General features: G+C 44.6%; 4 protein-coding genes across 41 annotated transcripts in view; all 4 read right to left on the bottom strand.

Moving 5' to 3' along the window:
* The window catches only part of LOC311257657 (protocadherin gamma-C5-like), a 262,082-nt gene that overhangs the window by 9,893 nt on the left and 227,772 nt on the right, over positions 1 to 24,417 (bottom strand). Inside the window, exon 1 of one of the 38 annotated variants that reach the window (XM_084353466.1) lies at positions 10,496 to 13,145. The exons of 29 other annotated variants lie outside the window; for them this stretch is intronic. In XM_084353466.1, the coding sequence (XP_084209592.1) occupies positions 10,496 to 12,946 (2,451 nt within the window). In that variant the 5' untranslated portion in view covers positions 12,947 to 13,145. Of the gene's footprint in view, positions 1 to 3,400; positions 6,188 to 7,177; positions 9,831 to 10,495; positions 13,146 to 24,417 lie in introns of those variants that run through there. 8 more of the 38 variants (XM_084353438.1, XM_084353439.1, XM_084353454.1 and 5 more) reach the window with 8 other exon arrangements.
* LOC311257660 (protocadherin gamma-C5-like) lies at positions 14,026 to 16,760 on the bottom strand (the record flags this gene model as incomplete). The annotated part of the gene is made up of 1 exon (XM_084353474.1): positions 14,026 to 16,760. Exon 1 carries the CDS (start codon positions 16,552 to 16,554, stop codon positions 14,026 to 14,028), a length of 2,529 nt encoding a protein of 842 aa, XP_084209600.1. The 5' UTR covers positions 16,555 to 16,760.
* On the bottom strand, positions 17,531 to 20,177 carry LOC311257662 (protocadherin gamma-C5-like; the record flags this gene model as incomplete). The annotated part of the gene is made up of 1 exon (XM_084353476.1): positions 17,531 to 20,177. The coding sequence occupies exon 1, from the start codon at positions 19,997 to 19,999 to the stop codon at positions 17,531 to 17,533; it is 2,469 nt and encodes an 822-aa protein (XP_084209602.1). The 5' UTR covers positions 20,000 to 20,177.
* On the bottom strand, positions 20,958 to 23,605 carry LOC311257663 (protocadherin gamma-C5-like; the record flags this gene model as incomplete). The annotated part of the gene is made up of 1 exon (XM_084353477.1): positions 20,958 to 23,605. The coding sequence occupies exon 1, from the start codon at positions 23,421 to 23,423 to the stop codon at positions 20,958 to 20,960; it is 2,466 nt and encodes an 821-aa protein (XP_084209603.1). The 5' UTR covers positions 23,424 to 23,605.

Genomic DNA, 24,417 nt, shown 5'->3' with positions numbered 1-24,417 from the left:
CTCTGCTTAAGAAGAAAGTCATACTGAGGGAGTTCAACCTTTTACTGAACTGAGCCCCAAACTTTTAAGAGTTGGTGAATTCTCAAGATGGTTTAGACAACAGGAGTTGCCAGGGAAAACAAACCCCAAGCCAGGTTTAATGGCATGCAGGCACGGATCAAAATGTAATTGACTTTAGCTCAAATTATCAGAGAATCTTTAGATGTGCTTTTTATTTTATTACATAGTCTCTGAAGTGAGTTGATCCCTTCAGATAGATGATCAAGATATTCAAAATGTAGAAGGCTATTTCTTTGTACAGTGCAAGTTGAAGGCCCAAGCTACAGAGAGAGGGTCAAATAGTCTACTCAGGGAGACTAGCCAGCGGAAGAGATTACAGTTCTGTTGGCCTGAATTCTCATTCAATAGAAAGACTTTCATACCAGCATGGAAGCTTTAAACACTGTCAGTCTGCTTCCTTTACAGCTGTAAGAGCTTTGAGGGCTCCCCATGTGAATTACAACCTGACTGAGCAAACGGCAACACAGTGTCTGTCAGTTGAAGTACTATCATGTTAAGAGATGAGATGGATATTCATCATGTGAGCACTGGATTCATCAGAGGGTATAAGCTGGACTTAGTGGCACATGTGGACATCTGGACTTCATCCACCATATGTGGAAACAAGTGAATGTGAACTTTGCTAAAACATCTGGTTTACTGCTTAACCAAGTCTCTATTGTGTTACAAAAGATTTATCCAGGTGTACAAAAGAAAATCAATGCAATCACCTCCCTTTCTCTCTCTCTCTCTCTCTCTCTCTCTCTATGATAGGGGTGGAAAACAATACAATACACACAAACACTTCACACAGGTCCATCTGGTACTCTTTGTGGAAGATTCAGTTTCCTAACACGCACACACAAATTGTATTAGTGTTAAAAGAGCTGAGGCTGGACTGCAGCTGGTGCTCTGTCTGAAAAGAGGAAGTCGTGTCTGTTCTGTTGCTCTGATAACCTTCAACGTACACACACATACACGCCACGCCATAAAACCTTCAGCACACAGGCATACATTCACTCTATTCTCAATTCTCAGCAATAATTAGACCAATAGAAACCTGAAAATATATTTCAAAATAGTATGCGTAACCACTAAAATGCTGTGTCCCTTACACTGTTGAATCACTACTAGCATTATAGCGAAGTCCTGAGCACTGAGACAGAGCACAATGTGTGGTGTTGATTTTAATATTCCTCTCCCTTAAACAAACATCATGACTCAACTGACAAAAGCCCCGAGGACAGTTTTCCTGAATGAACTGCATGAGCCAGTTTGTCGCATGTTTAGCCTTATCAACCATAAAAAAAGCATATTTACAAAACACCCGGCCAAACTCAGTGCACGCGCCAACCCTTATGAAGTCGCACGGACTCAAAGAGTGCAAACTAACACATGGTCATGGTATTTTTCACATCCTGCTTTAAATCTAGGATTCTACAAGTATAGAGAGGGGAATAACTGAATAACTGGAAATAGAAGTGCAAGTGATAACAGGCAAATCAGTAAGTGAGTCAAACTCATGACATCAAGATTACATGATATTAACTTTGTCCACTGAACTGGAAAGCCCCTTTCATCATGGGAATATTTCTGTTTCAATGCAAAGATTTACATGTTGCACGCAAATAAACTTTATAATTTAGTTGCCAATGTTTCAGGAGAAAAAACTTTTCTTCGAAAAGTTTCTGTGTTGGCACCTGCTTAAATAAAGCGTGCCAAAACAGCACACTGCAAATGAATAGAGGATCCAAACTAGGGGAACTGGGAAGTGACAGACAATCGGGCACTAAGGCCCCAGGGTCCTCCTAAAATTACACACTACTGGAGGGCTCCCCTGTACACACGCAGGCATATAAACACCCACAGTGATAGCTCCTGCTCTAAAGCCATTATAGTCTGTGCAGTCTGTCGCTGCGGCACACGTGCGTAAAAGCTAACCTTCCTTTTCCCTTTATCCATCCCTCTATCTCTTTTTCTCTGTTGTCCTCATTGCACACGTGTCACTAGAGCAGGGAGACAGATGGTACCCTGCTGACCTCAGGGCCAACCTAATTCAGCACAGAGAGAGTGGATATATAATACAGACTCATGAGAAACAGGAGATTCTTATGGATATTAAACACACACTAGGATAAACATCCTGTTGTGTGGAGATGAAATAGTTTTCACCAATCACCTTCAATCCTCAACTCTACATTAAACATGACTGGGAATGAACCCTGAGGATGAATGGACTTGAAAAGTGATAAAACCTTAAACCTATGTTGTTATGTTACTTGTTTTCATTGAACTCCCTAAAATGATTCATCCTAGTGACAGCCATTTTCTATCCCTAACAGTGCCTCCACTGCATTAAAACCTGAAATGGGTTGTCTGTGTCTCATTCATGCAATTATTCCATTTGCTAGCCTTCCTTCACAGCCCACTCTGAACACATGGAAAACAAAGTGCCATTTCTGACGAAGGATGTAAGAATGGAAATAAGAAAAGTCTGTAGAGAACTGACACAGTGAGAACAGCCTGGCTCATGTGATGCTGAGTACTGGAACCAATCACTGAAGGTTCAGAGGACAACAGGAAGTCAGGGGTCAGGCCACTGACCCCATGAATTCCTGTTTTTCAGCTACTGCTTTATTCTTTGACTCTTTCCTCCCCACCCCTCTCACCATTTTCTTTGCTTGGCCCTTTTCCTCTCCTTCAACCCCATCTCTCCCTCTGTCATCCTGTTCCCCTCTGTCTCCCAGCCATTTCACTGAGCCAACACTGCAGGACCTATTTTCATCTGTTTGTCTCCTCCTCTCCATCTGTTAGAAGCACTTATGTTCCCCCCTTTCCCCTCTCTTTGCCTTTTCTTCAACCATCTCCAACTATGTTCTCTCTGCCTGACTTTATCTGTATCTCTCTTATCCATTAAGAACAGATCCTCTCTGCCAGTTTAGTTACTGGAAGTCAGAGATAGTAACCACATTTCCTAGCCTGAGGCCAGATTAAATATTAAACCCAAACCTGTCTAGTAGGACAACAAAGCTCTAAGAGCTTTTGTGCCATGTAGAGAGAGGGATCTTTGTGCTGGAGCAAGCAGAATCTCAGATAAAATACTGCAGAGCTACGTGACTGAGAATATCTAGGTTAGCACTCTACTGTCATGAGTACCAAAACATTTGATCAAAACTTTGATTAACCCAATCATTGTATCGATATACCATCAAAATATCACGAGTGCATGTAATAAACATTTCTTGAGTCACTTAATGCATTTCTCAAACCCGTCTATAAATACTTAAACACATGTACTGGTCCTATCCTGCAATGGCATATCTCACTAATGCCATGCTTGTTCTCCCATTTAATCCCTCACCTCACAGGCTGAGTTCATAAGGTACTTCCTGCTGAGTGTCGTGTTGAGTGTGTTGTTGTGACTCAGCATGGGCGTCTTCATAAATACAAAGTCACTCCGGCTGGATATGGTGGAGTAGCAGGGCCTGTAGGTGCGTGTGTGCGGCTCCTGGGAGCCTCCCACAACCTCCATATAGCGTATGGGTCCATCAGTATTGATCTGCAGGTGCAGGTCCTTGCTGGGCCTCTGATGGTAGCGGCTGGGCCTGTGGCGACCGTAGCAGCAGCAGTCAGAGCCTCCTAGCCCTGGGTCACGGTGCCGTAGGCAGCGCACAATGACAACAACAAAGGTGATGAAGGACACAGCTGATACACAAGCTAGAGAGATGATCAGGTACAGGGTGATGTCTGACATCCCAGTGCGGTGGTAGAATGGTGGGTGGCGAGGGCTTGCTGGAACATCGCTGGCCGTGCCCTTCTCATCCACAGTTACTGTAATGTTCACAGAACTGGACTTCGGCGGGTCACCGTTGTCCTGAATTATGATCATGATGTCATAAGTCGAGCCCTCTTCCTCCTCAGCCCACTTGCGGGCTGTGCGGAGCTCACCGCTGTGTGCCCCAATACGAAACATGCCAGCATTTGGTCCAGGGGCAATGGAGTAAAACAGCCACGCATTGTGCCCACTGTCTGCATCCACCCCTACAAGTTTATTTATGAGGTGCCCTGGGCCAGCAGATGGGGGCACAGTGAGCTGTAATCTTTTGTCTTTTGGGTAGGAGGGGTGTACAATCACTGGTGCATTGTCATTTACATCCACCACAAAAACATGTACAGTGACATTGGCTGTCCGTTGGGGCACCCCTGCATCCCGGGCCTGCACCTCAATACGGAAAGCGTTAAGCTGCTCATGATCCAGAGAGCGCATGCTGTAGATGTGGCCGCTCTCTGGGTTAATGTAGACATAAGAAGAGATGGGCGAGCCCTGGACCATACTGGGAAGGACGGAGTAGGAGATGCGAGCATTGTCACCTACATCTGGATCAGTGGCTGAAACGACAGCAATGGGGGCACTGGGAGCATTGTTCTCTGGGATGTCCACAGAGTATGAAGGCTGGGAGAAGATGGGGGCATTGTCATTTACATCAGAAAGCTCCACCACAAAGGTGATTTGTGATGAAAGGGGAGGGGAACCAGCATCAGTGGCCGTGATGACCACTGTGTACTCTGCCACAGTCTCACGGTCCAGGTTTCCAGCAGTAATGAGGCTGTAGTGCTTTTCATAAGGTGAATTTAGTTTGAATGGCAAACCTGGTTGGACAGTTACTGTAACCTTCCCATTCATACCAGAGTCCAGGTCCCGTGCACTTATGTACGCTATCACAGTCTCTGGTGCGGAGTCCTCTCTAACAGGACTGTGCACTGATGTCAGTGTCACCTCTGGCGCGTGGTCATTCACATCAATGACGTCCACTATGACGTTACAGGAGCCCTCCATAGCGGGAGAGCCTCCATCTCTGGCCTGCACTGTGATGTGGTATGCAGCAGCTTTCTCATAATCCACAACACCCTTCACACGGATCTCCCCGTTTTTAGGATCCACACTGAAAAGGCTGCGAACGTTTTCCGGTGTGTATTTACTAAACAGGAAAGATATGTCCCCGTTGGTCCCCGAATCCGCGTCAGTCGCGTTCAGTTTCGTTACTAAAGTGCCCCGTGTAACATTTTCTAATAGCCTAACTCTCTTAACCGGCTCGTCAAAGACGGGCGCATTGTCATTTACATCCAGAATTTTAATGAGCAGAAGTGTTGAGCCAGACTTCTCTGGCTGACCCCCATCTACAGCAGTGAGCAACAGGCGAAACGAGGCCTGCGTCTCCCTGTCCAAAGCCTTATCCACTACTAGCTCTGGAAACTTACTGCCGTCACTTTTAGTTTCCACTTTCAAAATAAAAAAGTCATTTGTTGCGAGATGGTACGTGCGTAACGAGTTGGTCCCCACGTCTGGATCGTGTGCGCTCTCCAAGCGGAACTTGGTGCCCGGTGCGGCCGCCTCTGATATCTCCAAAGAAAAGTTGCTGGTTGAAAACTGCGGTGAGTTGTCATTCACATCCAGAATGTCCACCACGACGCGATGAATGATTAAAGGATTCTCCATTAGTATTTGAAGGTTTAGTGAACATGTTGAACTTAGTTCGCACATTTGCTCCCTGTCAATTGTTTGTTTAATAACCAAATCTCCGGTCGCCTGCTTTACCTCAAAATACTGCGTTGTGGATTCGGAGACCACCCGTAACCTCCTCTGAGCAATCCCCTCAGCAGTGAGACTCAAATCTCTAGCGATATTTCCAACGACAGAGCCCGGGCTTAGTTCCTCCGATACAGAATAGCTGAGCTGAGCGGACGCAGAGGAGAGGCAAGCGAGATAAAAGTAGAGCCTCCACAGCCTCCCTCCTCCGGAGCGCTTCCTCTGTCTGGAGTCCATTGTGCTGCGCTCCGAGGATCGGAGAATGGGAAACTTTTTAACTTCTTCTTTCACCGTAACGTATCCATAGTACCGTTAAAACGAGGCTGCCAGGCTTGATAGTAAACATTTCCGCTTTAAAAACAGATCGATGGGAAGTTTTGAAGTGATCATGACGGCCGTCTTTTAAGAGAAAACGAGGACGAAAATCAAAGTACTTTCTGCCTCCAGTGAAACTCTCTGCTCTGTCTCCTCCGCCTCACTCCCCTCGTGGGCGGGGAGAGGCCACAGAGGCCTACCCTCTCATTGGAAGACAGGCGTGGACCAGCTCTGTCACACAGCTCACACACACACAGGCTGAAAACTCTTCAGTGGCTCCACTTCCACTGACAGGCAAGTATCAACTCATTCTCATTTTAAAGGTTTCAGAGGACAATGGGATTAGACTAACAGAAGGAGGAATAAGTTATGACTGTGAAAGATGAAATTTTACAAGATCCAAGAAAGAATAACTATGAAGGATAGATGTTATCTTCCTGAATAACATTCATTGAAAGATTCAGTCACGTGCTCTCATTGAGAACTCCTCATAGTCAAAATCAAGCAGCTGTTATTTATAGCAATGCTATTTGTATCCGCAGGGGGGCATGGTTTCCAAACTGGTTTTCTCCCTTCTCTAAGTACCGGTATATGTCAGAGGAAGGTTTAAATTGGGCTTCGTAATAAAGTAAAGACAATCTACAAAATGTTTCAAAGTGTATGGTAGCGACAGAAATGCCACGTTGGACACAGTTTGAAGATTCAGGCAATGTAGGCCAAATTAAAGAGAAAAAATATTTTGTTTTATGAGCAACAGCATAAATAAAGCACCATTGTTGTGAACAATAAAAAAAAAAGTATAAATTGGACAATGAAAGGGGTTGGGCAGAAAAATAGTGATGTAAGCAGTATCACATTATCTTATTATAGCACACCCAAGATGTATGTGTAGGCTATGTGTATATATTTTATTTGAATCGATAGCTAAAGTGAATAAAAGGTATTATAACAAAAATGTGCTCTGTCATGTATCCTAAGAAAAGGAATTACAACCACCCTAGTCCTGACCCCAGGTTAGCAATAAAAAACTTCAATTTATAACGAGTTTGTGCGATTTGGTTTCCATTAAAGAGAATCAGTACACACACTCCCAATGGTCACCTATAACCAAGCGAAGAAAAAGAGAGAAAAAAAATCGAGCATCGCTAATGAATATATATAGAGAAAAACTTAATTAGGGGAAATCTTTTCATCCTTAAAACCACATCACACACCGCTGTGCTGTTTGCTGCTCACCTGCTGGCTCTCGAAGGTCCAGGTACTGTCCGGTAAAGACGCATCCAGGACACTGATCACCTCCTTAAAGTCAGTGGTGCTGCTGGGTTTGATCAAAGTGAAATCACTGTACTCTGACATCGGAGACATACAGGACCTGAAGGACTGACTCTGAGACAACATGTCTCCTCCCAGGACCTCCACGTACTTTATAGGTCCGTCGGTGTTGAGCTGAATCTGCAGGTTTCTGTTGGGGTTCTTGTAATCATCACAGTCGCCCCGTCTCATGCAGCAACTCCCGCTGCTTCTGCTGTTCCTGATGCATTTAACCGCTAAGATGAGAAAAGTCAGCACAGACAGCACGGACACCGAGGCCAGAGACAGAATCAAATAAAGGGTGATTCTGCCAGTTTTCTTGCTGGGCTCGGCTGCTTTCTGTCGGAGGTCTAAGATGGGCTCGTGGAGGCCGTCCTCCAGCAGGATGGACACCGTGACGGTGGCGGACTGGACCGGTTCCCCGTCGTCCTTGACCTCTATAAGCAACCTCTGAGAGGAGTCGTCCTGCTCGGACACAGCGCGTTTAGTCCTCACCTCCCCTGTGTACAGATTGACAGTGAACAGAGAGGCGTCTGTGGCCTCCGCCAGTTTGTAGGAGATCCAGGCGTTATGGCCCGAGTCAGCGTCCACGGCCGTCACCTTGGTAACCAGGTGACCCGCTTTAGCGGAGCGGGGCATCCTCTGATGAGAGAGGGAGCCCAGGGCAGCGGAGGAGGGGTAAATAACAGCGGGGGCATTGTCGTTCTGGTCCAGGATAAAAACATGGACAGTGGCGTTGCTGCTGAGAGACGGAGAGCCCTGGTCCTTTGCCTGAACCTGAATCTGAAACACCTTCAGCTTCTCATAGTCAAACGAGTGCATGCTGTAGATGCTGCCGTTATCTGAGTTAATGTAAACATAAGAGGAGACAGACACGTCCTGCACTTTAGAGTCCAGTATAGAGTAAGAGATTTTAGCGTTTTCACCAAAATCCAGGTCAGATGCTGATACTGAGTACAGTATAGACCCTGCTACCCCATTCTCCTTTAAATACACATTATAGGAGGGCTGAGAGAATATAGGAGGGTTGTCATTCACGTCAGTGATGCTGACAGGTATCATTTTCTTACTGGACAGAGGAGGAGAGCCTGAATCAGTGGCTGTTATCTCAATATTATATTCTGAGAAGGTCTCTCTGTCTAAAACACCACTTGTAACCAGTGCGTAATTATTAGAAAACGATGGTTTTAGACTAAAGGGAGAGCCTTTAGTGAGATGTAACGTCACTTTACTGTTATCACCGGAGTCAGCGTCTCGTGCACTGATCAAAGCTACTACAGTACCACTTGGTGCGTCTTCACGTACTGGCTTTGGCTGGGAAGTGAACACGATTTCTGGAGCATTATCATTGAAATCTGTAATATCAACCTGCACGCGACAGTGACCCTCCATTTCAGGGCTGCCTTTATCTTTAGCAGTTACATCGATGTCATATGACTTGGTGGTTTCATAGTCTAACTCCCCTTTCAGTGTGATTTCACCTGTTAAAGGGTTAATATCAAAGATAGACAATACAGAATCTGGTGTCCGAGAACCAAAAGAGAATTCAATTTCACCATTTAAACCTTCATCTGCATCTGTTGCTTTGGGTTTTATAATAACAGCTCCCTTCATGCTTTTTTCACCCAGGGATACTTTGTATACGTTTTTTTCAAACACCGGAAAATTATCATTGTTGTCAAGCACAGTTATGGTTATTTGTGAGGTTCCAGATCTGACCGGGTTCCCACCATCTAAAGCTGTTAGTAATATTTTGTGAACAGCTTTTCTCTCTCGATCTAGAGGCTTTTCTAAAACAAGTTCAGGAACAGTCTTTCCGCCCTCTATTTCTTTTATTTTAAGGGAACAACAATCGTTTTTACTAAGAGTATATGATTTGAGTGAATTGCTCCCAACGTCGGGGTCCGTTGCGCTCTCCAAAGGAAAGCGGGTGCCAACTGCAGCCGATTCGGCTATTTTCAAAGATAATTCATTTGAAAGAAAATTTGGAGAATTGTCATTAATGTCTCTTATTTCAACCTCAATTCGGTGTAACTGTAACGGGTCCTCAATGACCACTTGCAGAGGTAGAACACAGCTGACGCTTTGTTCACATAAAGCCTCTCTGTCTATTCTGTCATTCACCACCAGCTCGCCCTTCCCCGCATCCACACTGAAATACTGCTTTCCAGCCTCAGAGGCGACACGCAGCTTACGGTCAAAAATCTCTGATAGTCCTAAACCCAGATCTTTGGCTAGATTTCCTACCACAGACCCTTGTTTCAGTTCCTCTGGGATGCTGTAACGAGTCTGTCCGTTTATTGTACTCCACAAGAGAAAGAAATGATGCCACCAAAGCGCCTGCCATCTCCAGTCTCGGTATCCCATTGTCTTTGTCATCACCGACTCAGTAAAATACATCATTTCCAGTCCACAAGAACAAAGACCATGAAGTCAAAATCCTTACTCCGAGAGCGTGGACATAATCCGTTAAAAAGATGCATCTTCTATGTCAAAAATTAAATTTAAATATAACCTTATACTCCGAGTATATGAGCCATTTACCTACTCTCCTCCCACCCCGATCATTGTGGTTTGGTGCTGAAGCTGCATGGGATGGGGGAGGGAGTAGATCTCTTTGTACAGTTCTCACTGCTATTGGTGCACAGCCTCCATCTCGCTCATCCAATGAGAGGAAAACTGAGCAGCATCGTTAAAGACACACTAACCCTTTTGCACTGTCATCACAGAGCAAGTGAACCACCAGGAGAAGCTGATAAACATTCCCACGACTTATGTGAAGTACATAAATGTTTTAAAATACAAGTCCGTGTATTGATAAGTTATATTTACTGTTAACATTATATTTCACTGAAACAAAAAATATTTCCCTCGGTTTTGATTGATGATGCGTAAATATCATCATTTTGAGCTTTATTTAAATATAATGTCCAGTAAATGTAACACCTAAAATTAGTCATTAAAGGTATTGGTCATATGTTCATGTATTTTCATTTTCATCCCTTGAGTTAAGGTCATCAACAACAATCTATTCTCGTACCCACAGTACGCCCTATAGGTCAGAGTCGCTGTCCAACCCTGTGGTGCTGAAACAGTCAGCTCGAAAGACTATTCAATATCCAACACACTCTTCAGGTCAACTGATAACAGCTGCTATGGCACAAAATATGTTGAAGTTAACTAGACAAATTGCAAGTCTTAATTTGGGGATATATAAACCTCTTTGTTCTTCTCACTGCTTACCTGCTGGCTCTCAAAGGTCCAGGTGCTGTCGGGTAAAGACGCATCCAGGACACTGATCACCTCCTTAAAGTCAGTGGTGCTGCTGGGTTTGATCAAAGTGAAATCACTGTACTCTGACATCGGAGACATGCAGGACCTGAAGGACTGACTCTGAGACAACATGTCTCCTCCCAGGACCTCCACGTACTTTATAGGTCCGTCAGTGTTGAGCTGAATCTGCAGGTTTCTGTTGGGGTTCTTGTAATCATCACAGTCGCCCCGTCTCATGCAGCAACTCCCGCTTCTGCTGTTCCTGATGCATTTAACCGCTAAGATGAGAAAAGTCAGCACAGACAGCACGGACACCGAGGCCAGAGACAGAATCAAATAAAGGGTGATTCTCCCAGTTTTCTTGCTGGGCTCGGTCGCTTTCTGTCGGAGGTCTAAGATGGGCTCGTGGAGGCCGTCCTCCATCAGGATGGACACCGTGACGGTGGCGGACTGGACCGGTTCCCCGTCGTCCTTGACCTCTATAAGCAGCCTCTGAGAGGAGTCGTCCTGCTCGGACACAGCGCGTTTAGTCCTCACCTCCCCTGTGTACAGATTGACAGTGAACAGAGAGGCGTCTGTGGCCTCCGCCAGTTTGTAGGAGATCCAGGCGTTATGGCCCGAGTCAGCGTCCACGGCCGTCACCTTGGTAACCAGGTGACCCGCTTTAGCGGAGCGGGGCATCCTCTGATGAGAGAGGGAGCCCAGGGCAGCGGAGGAGGGGTAAATAACAGCGGGGGCATTGTCGTTCTGGTCCAGGATAAAAACATGGACAGTGGCGTTGCTGCTGAGAGACGGAGAGCCCTGGTCCTTTGCCTGAACCTGAATCTGAAACACCTTCAGCTTCTCATAGTCAAACGAGTGCATGCTGTAGATGCTGCCGTTATCTGAGTTAATGTAAACATAAGAGGAGACAGACACGTCCTGCACTTTAGAGTCCAGTATAGAGTAAGAGATTTTAGCGTTTTCACCAAAATCCAGGTCAGATGCTGATACTGAGTACAGTATAGACCCTGCTACCCCATTCTCCTTTAAATAGACATTATAGGAGGGCTGAGAGAATATAGGAGGGTTGTCATTCACATCAGTGACGCTGACAGGTATAATTTTCTTACTGGACAGAGGAGGAGAGCCTGAATCAGTGGCTGTTATCTCAACATGATATTCTGAGAAGCTCTCTCTATCTAAAGCACCACTAGTAACCAGTGCGTAATTATTTGAAAATGAAGGTTTTAAACTGAAGGAAGAGCCTTTTGCAAGGTTTAACGCCACCTTACCGTTATCCCCAGAGTCAAGGTCTCGTGCTCTGATTAAGGCCACAACTGTGCCTCTCGGTGCATCCTCGCGTACTGGGTTTGGGTTTGAAGTGAGAACTATTTCTGGGGCATTATCATTAATATCTATTACTACTACTTGCACACGACAGTGACCCTCCATCTCAGGGACTCCTTTGTCTTTTGCAGTAATACGTATTTCATGTATTGCACTGCTCTCATAATCTAACGGCCCCACTAAGGATATCTCACCTGTGCCTGAATGTAAATTAAAAATGGATAACAATGACTGCGGCGTGTGCTCAGCAAATGAGTATTCAATCTCTCCATTAACACCCTCGTCTGCGTCTGTCGCTTCAACTTTTAAAAGCACAGAACCAGCGACACTATTTTCATGTACAGTTACATTATACAACGGCTTTTTGAACACAGGGACATTGTCGTTGTTGTCAAGTACAGTAACTAAGATTTTTGTGGTTCCAGTTTTGACTGGATTGCCTCCGTCTAGTGCTGTCAGTAATAACTGGTGGACACTTTGTTTCTCTCTGTCAAGTGATTTCTCCAATACCAATTCTGGAACTTGTCGGTCACCAGACAGCTCTTTCATTTTCAAACTAAAACACTCGTTTTTACTTAAAGTATAAGATTTTACCGAATTGCTACCAACGTCCTGATCCTGTGCAGTATCTAAAGGGAAGCGCATGCCTGTGGCAGTTAATTCTGCTATTTTTAAAGATCGCTCCTCTGTTACAAAATTCGGAGAATTGTCATTTATGTCTCTTATTTCCACTTCTATCCGGTGTAGTTGTAGCGGATTCTCTGTTACAACCTGCAGAGGCAACACACAGCTGACGCTTTGTCCGCATAAAGCCTCTCTGTCTATTCTGTCATTCACCACCAGCTCGCCCTTCCCCGCATCCACACTGAAATACTGCTTACCAGCCTCAGAGTCAACGCGCAGTTTGCGGTCAAAAATGTCTGATAGTCCCAACCCCAGATCTTTGGCTAGATTTCCTACCACAGAGCCCTGTTTCAGTTCCTCTGGGATGCTGTAACGAGTCTGTCCGCTTATTGTACTCCACAAGAGAAAGAAATGATGCCACCAGAGCGCCTGCCATCTCCAGTCTCGGTATCCTATTGTCTTTGTCATCCTTGGTCCGTTAGAATACGCTATTTCCCATCGAGGTATTGTTCACATAGCATAACCAGCTCAACATTAATTCCACCGCCAGGATCGACACTCCAATATAATCAAATCCCCGAATAATTGGCAAAAACAAATGCCTAAATTCCGGACGCCTTCGAATAAGCGCATCTCCTCTCCTGCTCCGTTCACTGTGAGTGTTACCGTGGTGAGACTGAATGGGGGGATGGAGTAGATCTCTTTGTACAGTTCTGTATGCTATTGGTTCACAGCATTCATCTCTGCTATCCAATCACAGAGAGGTAACAGTGCTGGTGAGGCAACTGCACCCCCTCCGTTGCAGTACAAACATGGCACAGAGGTGAAGCTGACTTCTTTGAGAAATCTCTTTGTATAAAATTGAAATGAAATAAAGCACATGAGAAAAAATGAATTATATTCTTATTTTCTGGACTGCTGCCATGACGAATCCTGACTATGCATATTCTTAAAATAATACTGATAACTGATGATTCGATTATTAAAAGGTTGGTGACATTCATTTTCAAATGTACAGTTTACTTCTGTTTAATAAATACTGTTTAATCTGGGAGTCTAATTAAAAGTCCTACTATTTATGTGCAAATTTCCTGGTAAAACCTGGTCATTAAAAGATTTTTTTTTCCTCCTTTGGAAAAACATTGTCTGAAACAGCACATATATTTCGACAAGATGACTAAATATACTTAAAAAGAAAAATTAATTATATTATGTTCAGTCTCATAAGACACAGAAATTGATAATAAAAACCCAACCAACTTTCGTAACATATCAAACAGCACTCTCTGAACATAAGGCACCAAAGGCTTTTAAATGCTTATTGCATAAAGTTTACATGAGGATACTGATCATTACTAAAAGATAGAAGAAGCATCACAAATTTTACACATGCTAAAAGTCAATCCATAAACTTGGAGCTGACAATAGAAAAATCAAAACAACACTCATTCAAATTCCTCTCAGCAGCACACATTAGTCACCAGTTTTATATGTTAAAAACGATTTTTTTTTTACTACGGCAATTTTTGAAAATGTTTAAAGCGGATCTATTGTTTTCTGCTCACCTGCTGGCTCTCAAAGGTCCAGGTGCTGTCGGGTAAAGACGCATCCAGGACACTGATCACCTCCTTAAAGTCAGTGGTGCTGCTGGGTTTGATCAAAGTGAAATCACTGTACTCTGACATCGGAGACATACAGGACCTGAAGGACTGACTCTGAGACAACATGTCTCCTCCCAGGACCTCCACGTACTTTATAGGTCCATCAGTGTTGAGCTGAATCTGCAGGTTTCTGTTGGGGTTCTTGTAATCATCACAGTCGCCCCGTCTCATGCAGCAACTCCCGCTGCTTCTGCTGTTCCTGATGCATTTAACCGCTAAGATGAGAAAAGTCAGCACAGACAGCACGGACACCGAGGCCAGAGACAGAATCAAATAAAGGGTGATTCTGCCAGTTTTCTTGCTGGGCTCGGCCGCTTTCTGTCGGAGGTCTAAGATGGGCTCATGGAGGCCGTCCTCCAGGAGGATGGACACCGTGACGGTGGCGGACTGGACCGGTTCCCCGTCGTCCTTGACCTCTATAAGCAGCCTCTGAGAGGAGTCGTCCTGCTCGGACACAGCGCGTTTAGTCCTCACCTCCCCTGTGTACAGATTGACAGTGAACAGAGAGGCGTCTGTGGCCTCCGCCAGTTTGTAGGAGATCCAGGCGTTATGGCCCGAGTCAGCGTCCACGGCCGTCACCTTGGTAACCAGGTGACCCGCTTTAGCGGAGCGGGGCATCCTCTGATGAGAGAGGGAGCCCAGGGCAGCGGAGGAGGGGTAAATAACAGCGGGGGCATTGTCGTTCTGGTCCAGGATAAAAACATGGACAGTGGCGTTGCTGCTGAGAGACGGAGAGCCCTGGTCCTTTGCCTGAACCTGAATCTGAAACACCTTCAGCTTCTCATAGTCAAACGAGTGCATGCTGTAGATGCTGCCGTTATCTGAGTTAATGTAAACATAAGAGGAGACAGACACGTCCTGCACTTTAGAGTCCAGTATAGAGTAAGAGATTTTAGCGTTTTCACCAGAATCCAGGTCAGATGCTGATACTGAGTACAGTATAGACCCTGCTACCCCATTCTCCTTTAAATACACATTATAGGAGGGCTGAGAGAATATAGGAGGGTTGTCATTCACATCAGTGATGCTGACAGATATAATTTTCTTACTGGACAGAGGAGGAGAGCCTGAATCAGTGGCTGTTATCTCAATATTGTATTCGGAGACATTTTCTCGATCTAAAGCTCCACGAGTAACCAGTGCGTAATTATTAGAAAAAGATGGTTTAAGAGTAAATGGAGACCCTTTGGGGAGCTGTAATATTACTTTACCATTGTCACCGGAGTCAAGGTCTCGTGCACTGATTAAAGCTACTACAGTGCCACTTGGTGCGTCCTCAGGCACAGAGTTTGGCTGGGAGGTCAGAAATATATTTGGCGCATTATCGTTAACATCTAACACTTCAACATGGACGGTGCAGTGTCCCTCCATTCTTGGAGTTCCCTTGTCTCTTGCACAAATGTCTATTTCATAATTTGCATTTGTTTCGAAATCTAATTTTCCTATAAGACGTATTTCTCCGGTTAATGAATCAATATCAAACACAGATAAGACACTGTCTGGTGTGTGCGCTCCGAATGAATACTCTACCTCTCCATTAGGACCTTCATCAGTATCTTTTGCTACAAGTTTTAGGATAGATGCACCTTGTACACTATTTTCACTTATTGAGACTTTGTAAACATTTTTCTCAAATACTGGAAAATTATCATTGATATCAAGCACATTCACGGTTATTTGGGAGGTACCAGATTTCACTGGGTTTCCGCCGTCTATAGCTGTGAGTTGAAGCTGATGTCTAACATTTTTCTCCCTGTCCAGAGGCTTAGACAAGACTAGCTCTGGGACTTTCCTCCCACCGGAAACATCTTTTATCTTTAAACTAAAAAAGTCATCTTTACTCAATGTATAGGACCTCACTGAATTTACTCCCACATCAAGATCTTGTGCGGTCTCCAAAGGAAAACGTGCCCCTGCCGCTGTCGACTCTGCTATTTGTAATATAATATCCTGCGAAGGGAACCTTGGAAAATTATCATTGATGTCTTGTATTTCCACCTCAACTCGGTACAATTGTAATGGTTTATCAATGACCACTTGCAGAGGCAACACACAGCTGGCGCTTTGTCCGCATAAAGCCTCTCTGTCTATTCTGTCATTCACCACCAGCTCGCCCTTCCCCGCATCCACACTGAAATACTGCTCGCCAGCCTCAGAGGCGACACGCAGCTTACGGTCAAAAATCTCTGATAGTCCCAAACCCAGATCTTTGGCTAGATTTCCTACCACAGAGCCCTGTTTTAGCTCCTCCGGGATGCTGTAACGAGTCTGTCCGTTTATTGTACTCCACAAGAGAAAGAAATGATGCCACCAAAGCGCCTGCCATCTCCAGTCTCGGTATCCTATTGTCTTTGTCATCCCTGATTCGTTAGAATTATTTCCCAATGAGGTAAACAAAAAATAGATAGTTCCCATCCATTGCCATCAAGCATTAATGCAAAACAAAGATCCAAAATCGCTTCATACCGAAAACTAAATACATGTTTTTCTTCTTTTTAATTCCGGTAAGAGCATCACTCCCTCTCATCCAGCTCCATACAATGACAATGTGTACGGAGCTTTCGGCTGCGTGGGGGAGGGAGTAGATCTCTTTGTACAGTTCAACGTTTCATTGGTGCACCATATCTGTCTCTACCAACCAGTAAGAAGGAGGGTGAGCAGCGCTTTTAAAGACACAGCCACCCTCGGAACAGTCTGGCTTCATGTATTGAGAGTGTGGAAAAAGAAACGATACGAGACCAGCTGTTACACTTCGCCAATAACACAAATGAAATGAAATCTTATTATAAAAATACAAATACAAAACACAGCCTGTCTTCTGGTTATTTCAACTTTTGATTCAACAATGTTTGTGATTTGAATCAGCAAAAGTCGAAAGCAGTTTAACCCTTTAATAGGCAAACTTGTCCAGGCTGTCGCTGTCCACATGTGTGGTGCTGAAACAAAGGGCCATTCATACATCTATAAAAGAAGCAGTCCAAAATGCTAAAATTCACCGTACAAAAAGAGCTAAATACAAATCCTAACCTTTGTAACAATGCAGGCCCTTCTAGCAGAAACAAATATTACGCAAGGTGGAAAGTCAGAATCAATTTTGCAAACACAATGAACGTGAGAATATGACTGGGTTGAAGTGAAAACCTGGTGATGACCTTCTCAGGATCTTGTTCGCATTGTTTAATTGACAATAACGATCGAACGAAATGATAGGATGTGCTATTAAAAGTGTAAACTACGATCAGGACAGAAAACAGAGAAAATCACCAGAACTCAAAAGAAAAAAAAATGCTTTTAATTATTACATGTGCCATACGTTTTAAAGGCACCGTGAAAGAGGATTTACAATTGACAAAAAAAGTAAAGAAGGATGCAAAAGTATAGTGTAAGTGTACTATTGTTTTCTGCTCACCTGCTGGCTCTCAAAGGTCCAGGTGCTGTCGGGTAAAGACGCATCCAGGACACTGATCACCTCCTTAAAGTCAGTGGTGCTGCTGGGTTTGATCAAAGTGAAATCACTGTACTCTGACACCGGAGACATACAGGACCTGAAGGACTGACTCTGAGACAACATGTCTCCTCCCAGGACCTCCACGTACTTTATAGGTCCGTCAGTGTTGAGCTGAATCTGCAGGTTTCTGTTGGGGTTCTTGTAATCATCACAGTCGCCCCGTCTCATGCAGCAACTCCCGCTTCTGCTGTTCCTGATGCATTTAACCGCTAAGATGAGAAAAGTCAGCACAGACAGCACGGACACCGAGGCCAGAGACAGAATCAAATAAAGGGTGATTCTGCCAGTTTTCTTGCTGGGCTCGGCCGCTTTCTGTCGGAGGTCTAAGATGGGCTCGTGGAGGCCGTCCTCCATCAGGATGGACACCGTGACGGTGGCGGACTGGACCGGTTCCCCGTCGTCCTTGACCTCTATAAGCAGCCTCTGAGAGGAGTCGTCCGGCTCGGACACAGCGCGTTTAGTCCTCACCTCCCCTGTGTACAGATTGACAGTGAACAGAGAGGCGTCTGTGGCCTCCGCCAGTTTGTAGGAGATCCAGGCGTTATGGCCCGAGTCAGCGTCCACGGCCGTCACCTTGGTAACCAGGTGACCCGCTTTAGCGGAGCGGGGCATCCTCTGATGAGAGAGGGAGCCCAGGGCAGCGGAGGAGGGGTAAATAACAGCGGGGGCATTGTCGTTCTGGTCCAGGATGAAAACATGGACAGTGGCGTTGCTGCTGAGAGACGGAGAGCCCTGGTCCTTTGCCTGAACCTGAATCTGAAACACCTTCAGCTTCTCATAGTCAAACGAGTGCATGCTGTAGATGCTGCCGTTATCTGAGTTAATGTAAACATAAGAGGAGACAGACACGTCCTGCACTTTAGAGTCCAGTATAGAGTAAGAGATTTTAGCGTTTTCACCAAAATCCAGGTCAGATGCTGATACTGAGTACAGTATAGACCCCGCTACCCCATTCTCCTTTAAATACACATTATAGGAGGGCTGAGAGAATATAGGAGGGTTGTCATTCACATCAGTGATGCTGACAGGTATCATTTTCTTACTGGACAGAGGAGGAGAGCCTGAATCAGTGGCTGTTATCTCAATATTGTACTCGGAAAATCTCTCTCGGTCCAAAGCACCACTGGTAACCAGTGCGTAATTATTAGAAAACGATGGTTTAAGAGTGAAAGGAGAACCTTTGGGTAATTGTAATGTCACTTTGCTATTGCTACCGGAGTCAGCGTCACGTGCATTGAGCAAAGCCACCACTGTGCCACTTGGAGCGTCTTCGCGCACCGACTGCGGTTCAGAAGTGAGAACAATTTCTGGAGTGTTATCATTAACATCTATAACATCGATCTGCAAACGACACTGGCTCTCCATTTCAGGAAACCCATTGTCTTTCGCAGTTATTTCAATTTTGTAAGACGTGGCTCTTTCATAATCTAAGTCTCCTTTCAAACGTATTTCCCCTGTCAGTGAATTTATTTCAAATACTGATGAGACAGAATCTGGTGTCCGCGAGCCAAAGGAGAATTTAACTTCTGCGTTTGGGCCCTCATCAGCATCAGTTGCTGTAATTTTGATAACAAAAGCATCTTTTGCAGTATTTTCTCCTAACGAAACTTTATATACATTCTTATCGAAAACTGGAAAGTTGTCATTTGCATCAAGCACTGTGACTGTGATCTCTGAGGTACCAGACATGACTGGGTTTCCTCCGTCTAATGCAGTGAGCAGTAGTTGATGAACAGCTTTCTTCTCTCGGTCAAGGGGCTTCTCTAACACTAACTCCGGGACCGTTTTGCCGTCCTCCACTTCCTTCATTTTCAATGTAAAACAGTCGTTTTTAGTCAAAATATAGGATTTAACCGAATTACTGCCAACGTCAGAATCTTCTGCACTCTCCAGGGGAAAACGAGTTCCCACCGCTGCCGATTCAGAAATTTTTAATGACAGTTCTTTTGTATGAAAAATAGGCGAATTGTCATTTATATCTTTTATTTCCACCTCAATTCGGTGTAAATTTAGAGGTTTTTCAAGAACAACCTGCAGAGGCAACACACAGCTGACGCTTTGTCCACATAAAGCCTCTCTGTCTATCCTGTCATTCACCACCAGCTCGCCCTTCCCCGCATCCACACTGAAATACTGCTTACCAGCCTCAGAGGCGACACGCAGCTTACGGTCAAAAATGTCTGATAGTCCTAAACCCAGATCTTTGGCTAGATTTCCTACCACAGAGCCCTGTTTCAGTTCCTCCGGGATGCTGTAACGAGTCTGTCCGTCTATTGTACTCCACAAGAGAAAGAAATGATGCCACCAAAGCGCCTGCCATCTCCAGTCTCGATATCCCATTCTCTTTGTCATCCCGGGTCCGTTAGAAAATATTGTTCCCCATCGAGAAAAACGAAGGTAATATCCACTTCCGAGGAGCGTTAGCTATTCCCATAAATTTGTATAGATCATGTTTGCTCATGTCTGGAGCCTATATTAACGATTTCTTTTTCAGCTTTGAGAGATGAGCGCATCACACCGTCCTGCAGCTCTTTGCATTGTTAACGTTTACAGTGCTGAGGCTGCAAGGGGGAAGGGGTAGATCTCTTTGTACAATTCTGTACGCTATTGGTGCACAGCATCCATCACTAGCATCCAATAGGAAGGGGGATGAGATGATCTTTTAAAGACACAGCTGCGCTCATGAGAATCGGCCTACATGCACTGCTGTGTGTGATGGATGCAAAATCTCTCTCATTTCTCTGGTTTTATAAGTGTACTGCTGAGGCAATATGCAATTTGTACGATCGAAGAAAATGAAAATTCACAGAACAGAACACGCAGCAAAATGACAAAAGTATGCCAAGTCAAAACTTTATCAGCTCTAACATAGCATGTAAGAAAGGGTAAAAGCCGTCCCTGAAGTCAGAAATCACTACGTTCAATCATAAGTAAATAAAATATGAGATAAAAATAAATTGTGCCACTATTATGGAAAAATATGAGCTGTATGCTTTAGATGCAGCTCATATTTTTTGAGTTGTTAGGTCAAATCTTTTTAGGCAATTGCGAGTTGTTGATATGGAGAGGTGTTGCTAAATATATCAGTCATGTAATACGCGTTTTAAAACAGCATCACCTTGACACAAACTATACAACAGTGGTCTTTGTATATTTTTCAGCATATGCGTTTGATAAAAACAAGATTGAGCAGGTCACCTTTCTGTTTTTACCATGAAAAACACGATTGTCAGATGACAACCAGACATCACCACATATTAATTAAACAAAAACTTTTAAGAAACTATGACGGGGGATCAAAATAAACATGTCATCTGCTCACCTGCTGGCTCTCAAAGGTCCAGGTGCTATCGGGTAAAGACGCATCCAGGACACTGATCACCTCCTTAAAGTCAGTGGTGCTGCTGGGTTTGATCAAAGTGAAATCACTGTACTCTGACATCGGAGACATACAGGACCTGAAGGACTGACTCTGAGACAACATGTCTCCTCCCAGGACCTCCACGTACTTTATAGGTCCGTCAGTGTTGAGCTGAATCTGCAGGTTTCTGTTGGGGTTCTTGTAATCATCACAGTCGCCCCGTCTCATGCAGCAACTCCCGCTGCTTCTGCTGTTCCTGATGCATTTAACCGCTAAGACGAGAAAAGTCAGCACAGACAGCACGGACACCGAGGCCAGAGACAGAATCAAATAAAGGGTGATTCTGCCAGTTTTCTTGCTGGGCTCGGCCGCTTTTTGTCGGAGGTCTAAGATGGGCTCGTGGAGGCCGTCCTCCAGCAGGATGGACACCGTGACGGTGGCGGACTGGACCGGTTCCCCGTCGTCCTTGACCTCTATAAGCAGCCTCTGAGAGGAGTCGTCCTGCTCGGACACAGCGCGTTTAGTCCTCACCTCCCCTGTGTACAGATTGACGGTGAACAGAGAGGCGTCTGTGGCCTCCGCCAGTTTGTAGGAGATCCAGGCGTTATGGCCCGAGTCAGCGTCCACGGCCGTCACCTTGGTAACCAGGTGACCCGCTTTAGCGGAGCGGGGCATCCTCTGATGAGATAGGGAGCCCAGGGCAGCGGAGGAGGGGTAAATAACAGCGGGGGCATTGTCGTTCTGGTCCAGGATAAAAACATGGACAGTGGCGTTGCTGCTGAGAGACGGAGAGCCCTGGTCCTTTGCCTGAACCTGAATCTGAAACACCTTCAGCTTCTCATAGTCAAACGAGTGCATGCTGTAGATGCTGCCGTTATCTGAGTTAATGTAAACATAAGAGGAGACAGACACGTCCTGCACTTTAGAGTCCAGTATAGAGTAAGAGATTTTAGCGTTTTCACCAAAATCCAGGTCAGATGCTGATACTGAGTACAGTATAGACCCTGCTACCCCATTCTCCTTTAAATACACATTATAGGAGGGCTGAGCGAATATAGGAGGGTTGTCATTTACATCAGTGATGCTGACAGGTATAATTTTCTTACTGGACAGAGGAGGAGAGCCTGAATCAGTGGCTGTTATCTCAATATTATATTCTGAGATATTTTCTCGGTCTAAAGCTCCACTAGTAATCAGTGCGTAATTATTAGAAAAAGATGGTTTAAGAGTAAAGGGAGAACGTTTGGGAAGTTGTAAATTCACTTTACCGTTATCACCAGAATCAAGGTCACGGACGCTGAGTAAAGCCACTACTGTCCCACTGCGAGAGTCTTCGGGCACAGAAGTGGGTTTTGAAGTCAGCACAATTTCTGGAGCGTTATCATTTACGTCTAAGACATCCACCTGCACACTGCAGTGACCCTCCATTTTAGGCAAGCCTTTGTCTTTTGCACTAATGTCTATTCGATACGAGGCTTGAGTTTCGTGGTCCAGCTGCTTTTTCAAAGAAATATCTCCCGTCACAGGATCTATATGAAATAATGACAGCACTGATGGCGGTGTGTGTATACCAAGCGAGTACTCTATTTCTCCATTTGGACCCTCATCTATGTCGGTTGCCTTTGTTGTGATTACAAAGAAGCCGTTTGCACTGTTTTCTTGTACAGCAACTTTATAAAACGTATTTTCAAATATTGGTGCATTGTCATTAACATCAAGCACATTTACGGTTATTTTAGAAGTGCCAGACTTGACTGGATTTCCTCCGTCCATAGCAGTAAGAAATAAATTGTGAATGGCTTTTTTCTCTCGGTCTAAAGATTTATTTAATACCAATTCGGGTATTTTTCGTCCATTTTCGATTTCTTTAACTTTTAAAGTGAAGCATTCATCTTTGCTTAGTGTGTACGTCTTTAATCCGTTACTCCCAACATCGGGATCCTCTGCACTCTCTAAGGGGAAACGCACACCTACAACGGTGTGTTCAGCAATTTCGATTACATGGTCGCTTTTGAGAAAACTAGGAGCATTGTCATTTACGTCTCTTATTTCCACTTCTATTCGGTGTAACTGTAGCGGGTTCTCTATTACAACCTGCAGAGGTAACACACAGCTGGCGCTTTGTCCACATAAAGCCTCTCTGTCTATTCTGTCATTCACCACCAGCTCGCCCTTCCCCGCATCCACACTGAAATACTGCTTACCAGCCTCAGAGGCGACACGCAGCTTACGGTCAAAAATGTCTGATAGTCCCAAACCCAAATCTTTGGCTAGATTTCCAACCGTAGAGCCCAGCTCCAGCTCCTCTGGGATGCTGTATCGCGTCTGTCCGTTTATTGTACTCCACAAGAGAAAGAAGTGATGCCACCAAAGCGCCTGCCATCTCCAGTCTCGGTATCCCATTCTCTTTGTCATCCCCGGTCCGTTACAATACGACGTGATTCCCCATCGAAATATTGTTCAAAATAAAGAGGTCGATGTGAAAATCCACCAAAGATGAAGTTCCTTTACTCCAAAAATATCCATACTGATGCATCATGAGGCGCAAATAAAATATATATTATTTAATCTAAGTGTTTAAGCGCATCCTCCTCTCACCTCGGGCTCAAAGCAATGTACTGACTACAGTGATGAGGGTGGGGGGAGGGAGTAGATCTCTTTGTACAACCCCTAATGCTATTGGAGGACAGCCTCTCCCCTACATCCAATGACATCGAGAGAGCAGTGTGTTCAGACCCTGCACTGCAATTCAGAAATGTATGAAACAGCACAACGGGGAACCTCTTAATGATAAATTACATGAAATTGAATAAGTGTATTATAGTACAGTGATTGTTAATGATTTTAAAAATCATTGCAAAGTCATTCACGCTGCAGTTTCCATAACCACATTCATTTCAAACTTGCAAGGTGTCTAAAAATGGAATTCACACTCAAATGAATGAAACTAAATGGAACATCAGACTTCCAGTACATGCGAAGGTCTTAATTAAATAACTTGCAATGCCATCCATCACTGATATAGCCTCAAAAGTATATCGCTATTTGAAACAGACAACCATTCAGTCTCAATAGACTCTCTTACATAGTAGCTCACAGCGGTCTATGTAAGATGGAAAACCTCAGTGCTGCAGGAGCATGTGACAATTGTGATGCTTAAATATGTCAAAACCCTACATTCAGGCTAAAACACTTGACAAAGAGCTATGTTAACATTCTGTCAGTTTGTTTTTATTTATCCAAGCGATTCCTTACGGACACGTGTGCAGTAAAAATATGACAATGACCCAGTACATGGCTGCAGAGGCCGTAGCGCTCTATTGTATGTCACTTAAAAATAATATAAACCTGATTATGATATTGCTTTAAAGTCTGAATGCTTCATAACGAATCAAATCCATCGAGACAA

This window comes from Pagrus pagrus, assembly GCF_965226575.1.
Source record: "Pagrus pagrus genome assembly, chromosome: 5".
Classification (NCBI taxonomy): Eukaryota; Metazoa; Chordata; class Actinopteri; order Spariformes; family Sparidae; genus Pagrus; species Pagrus pagrus.
Note: the sequence above shows the minus strand (reverse complement) of the source record. Positions and strands in the feature narration are given on the sequence as shown.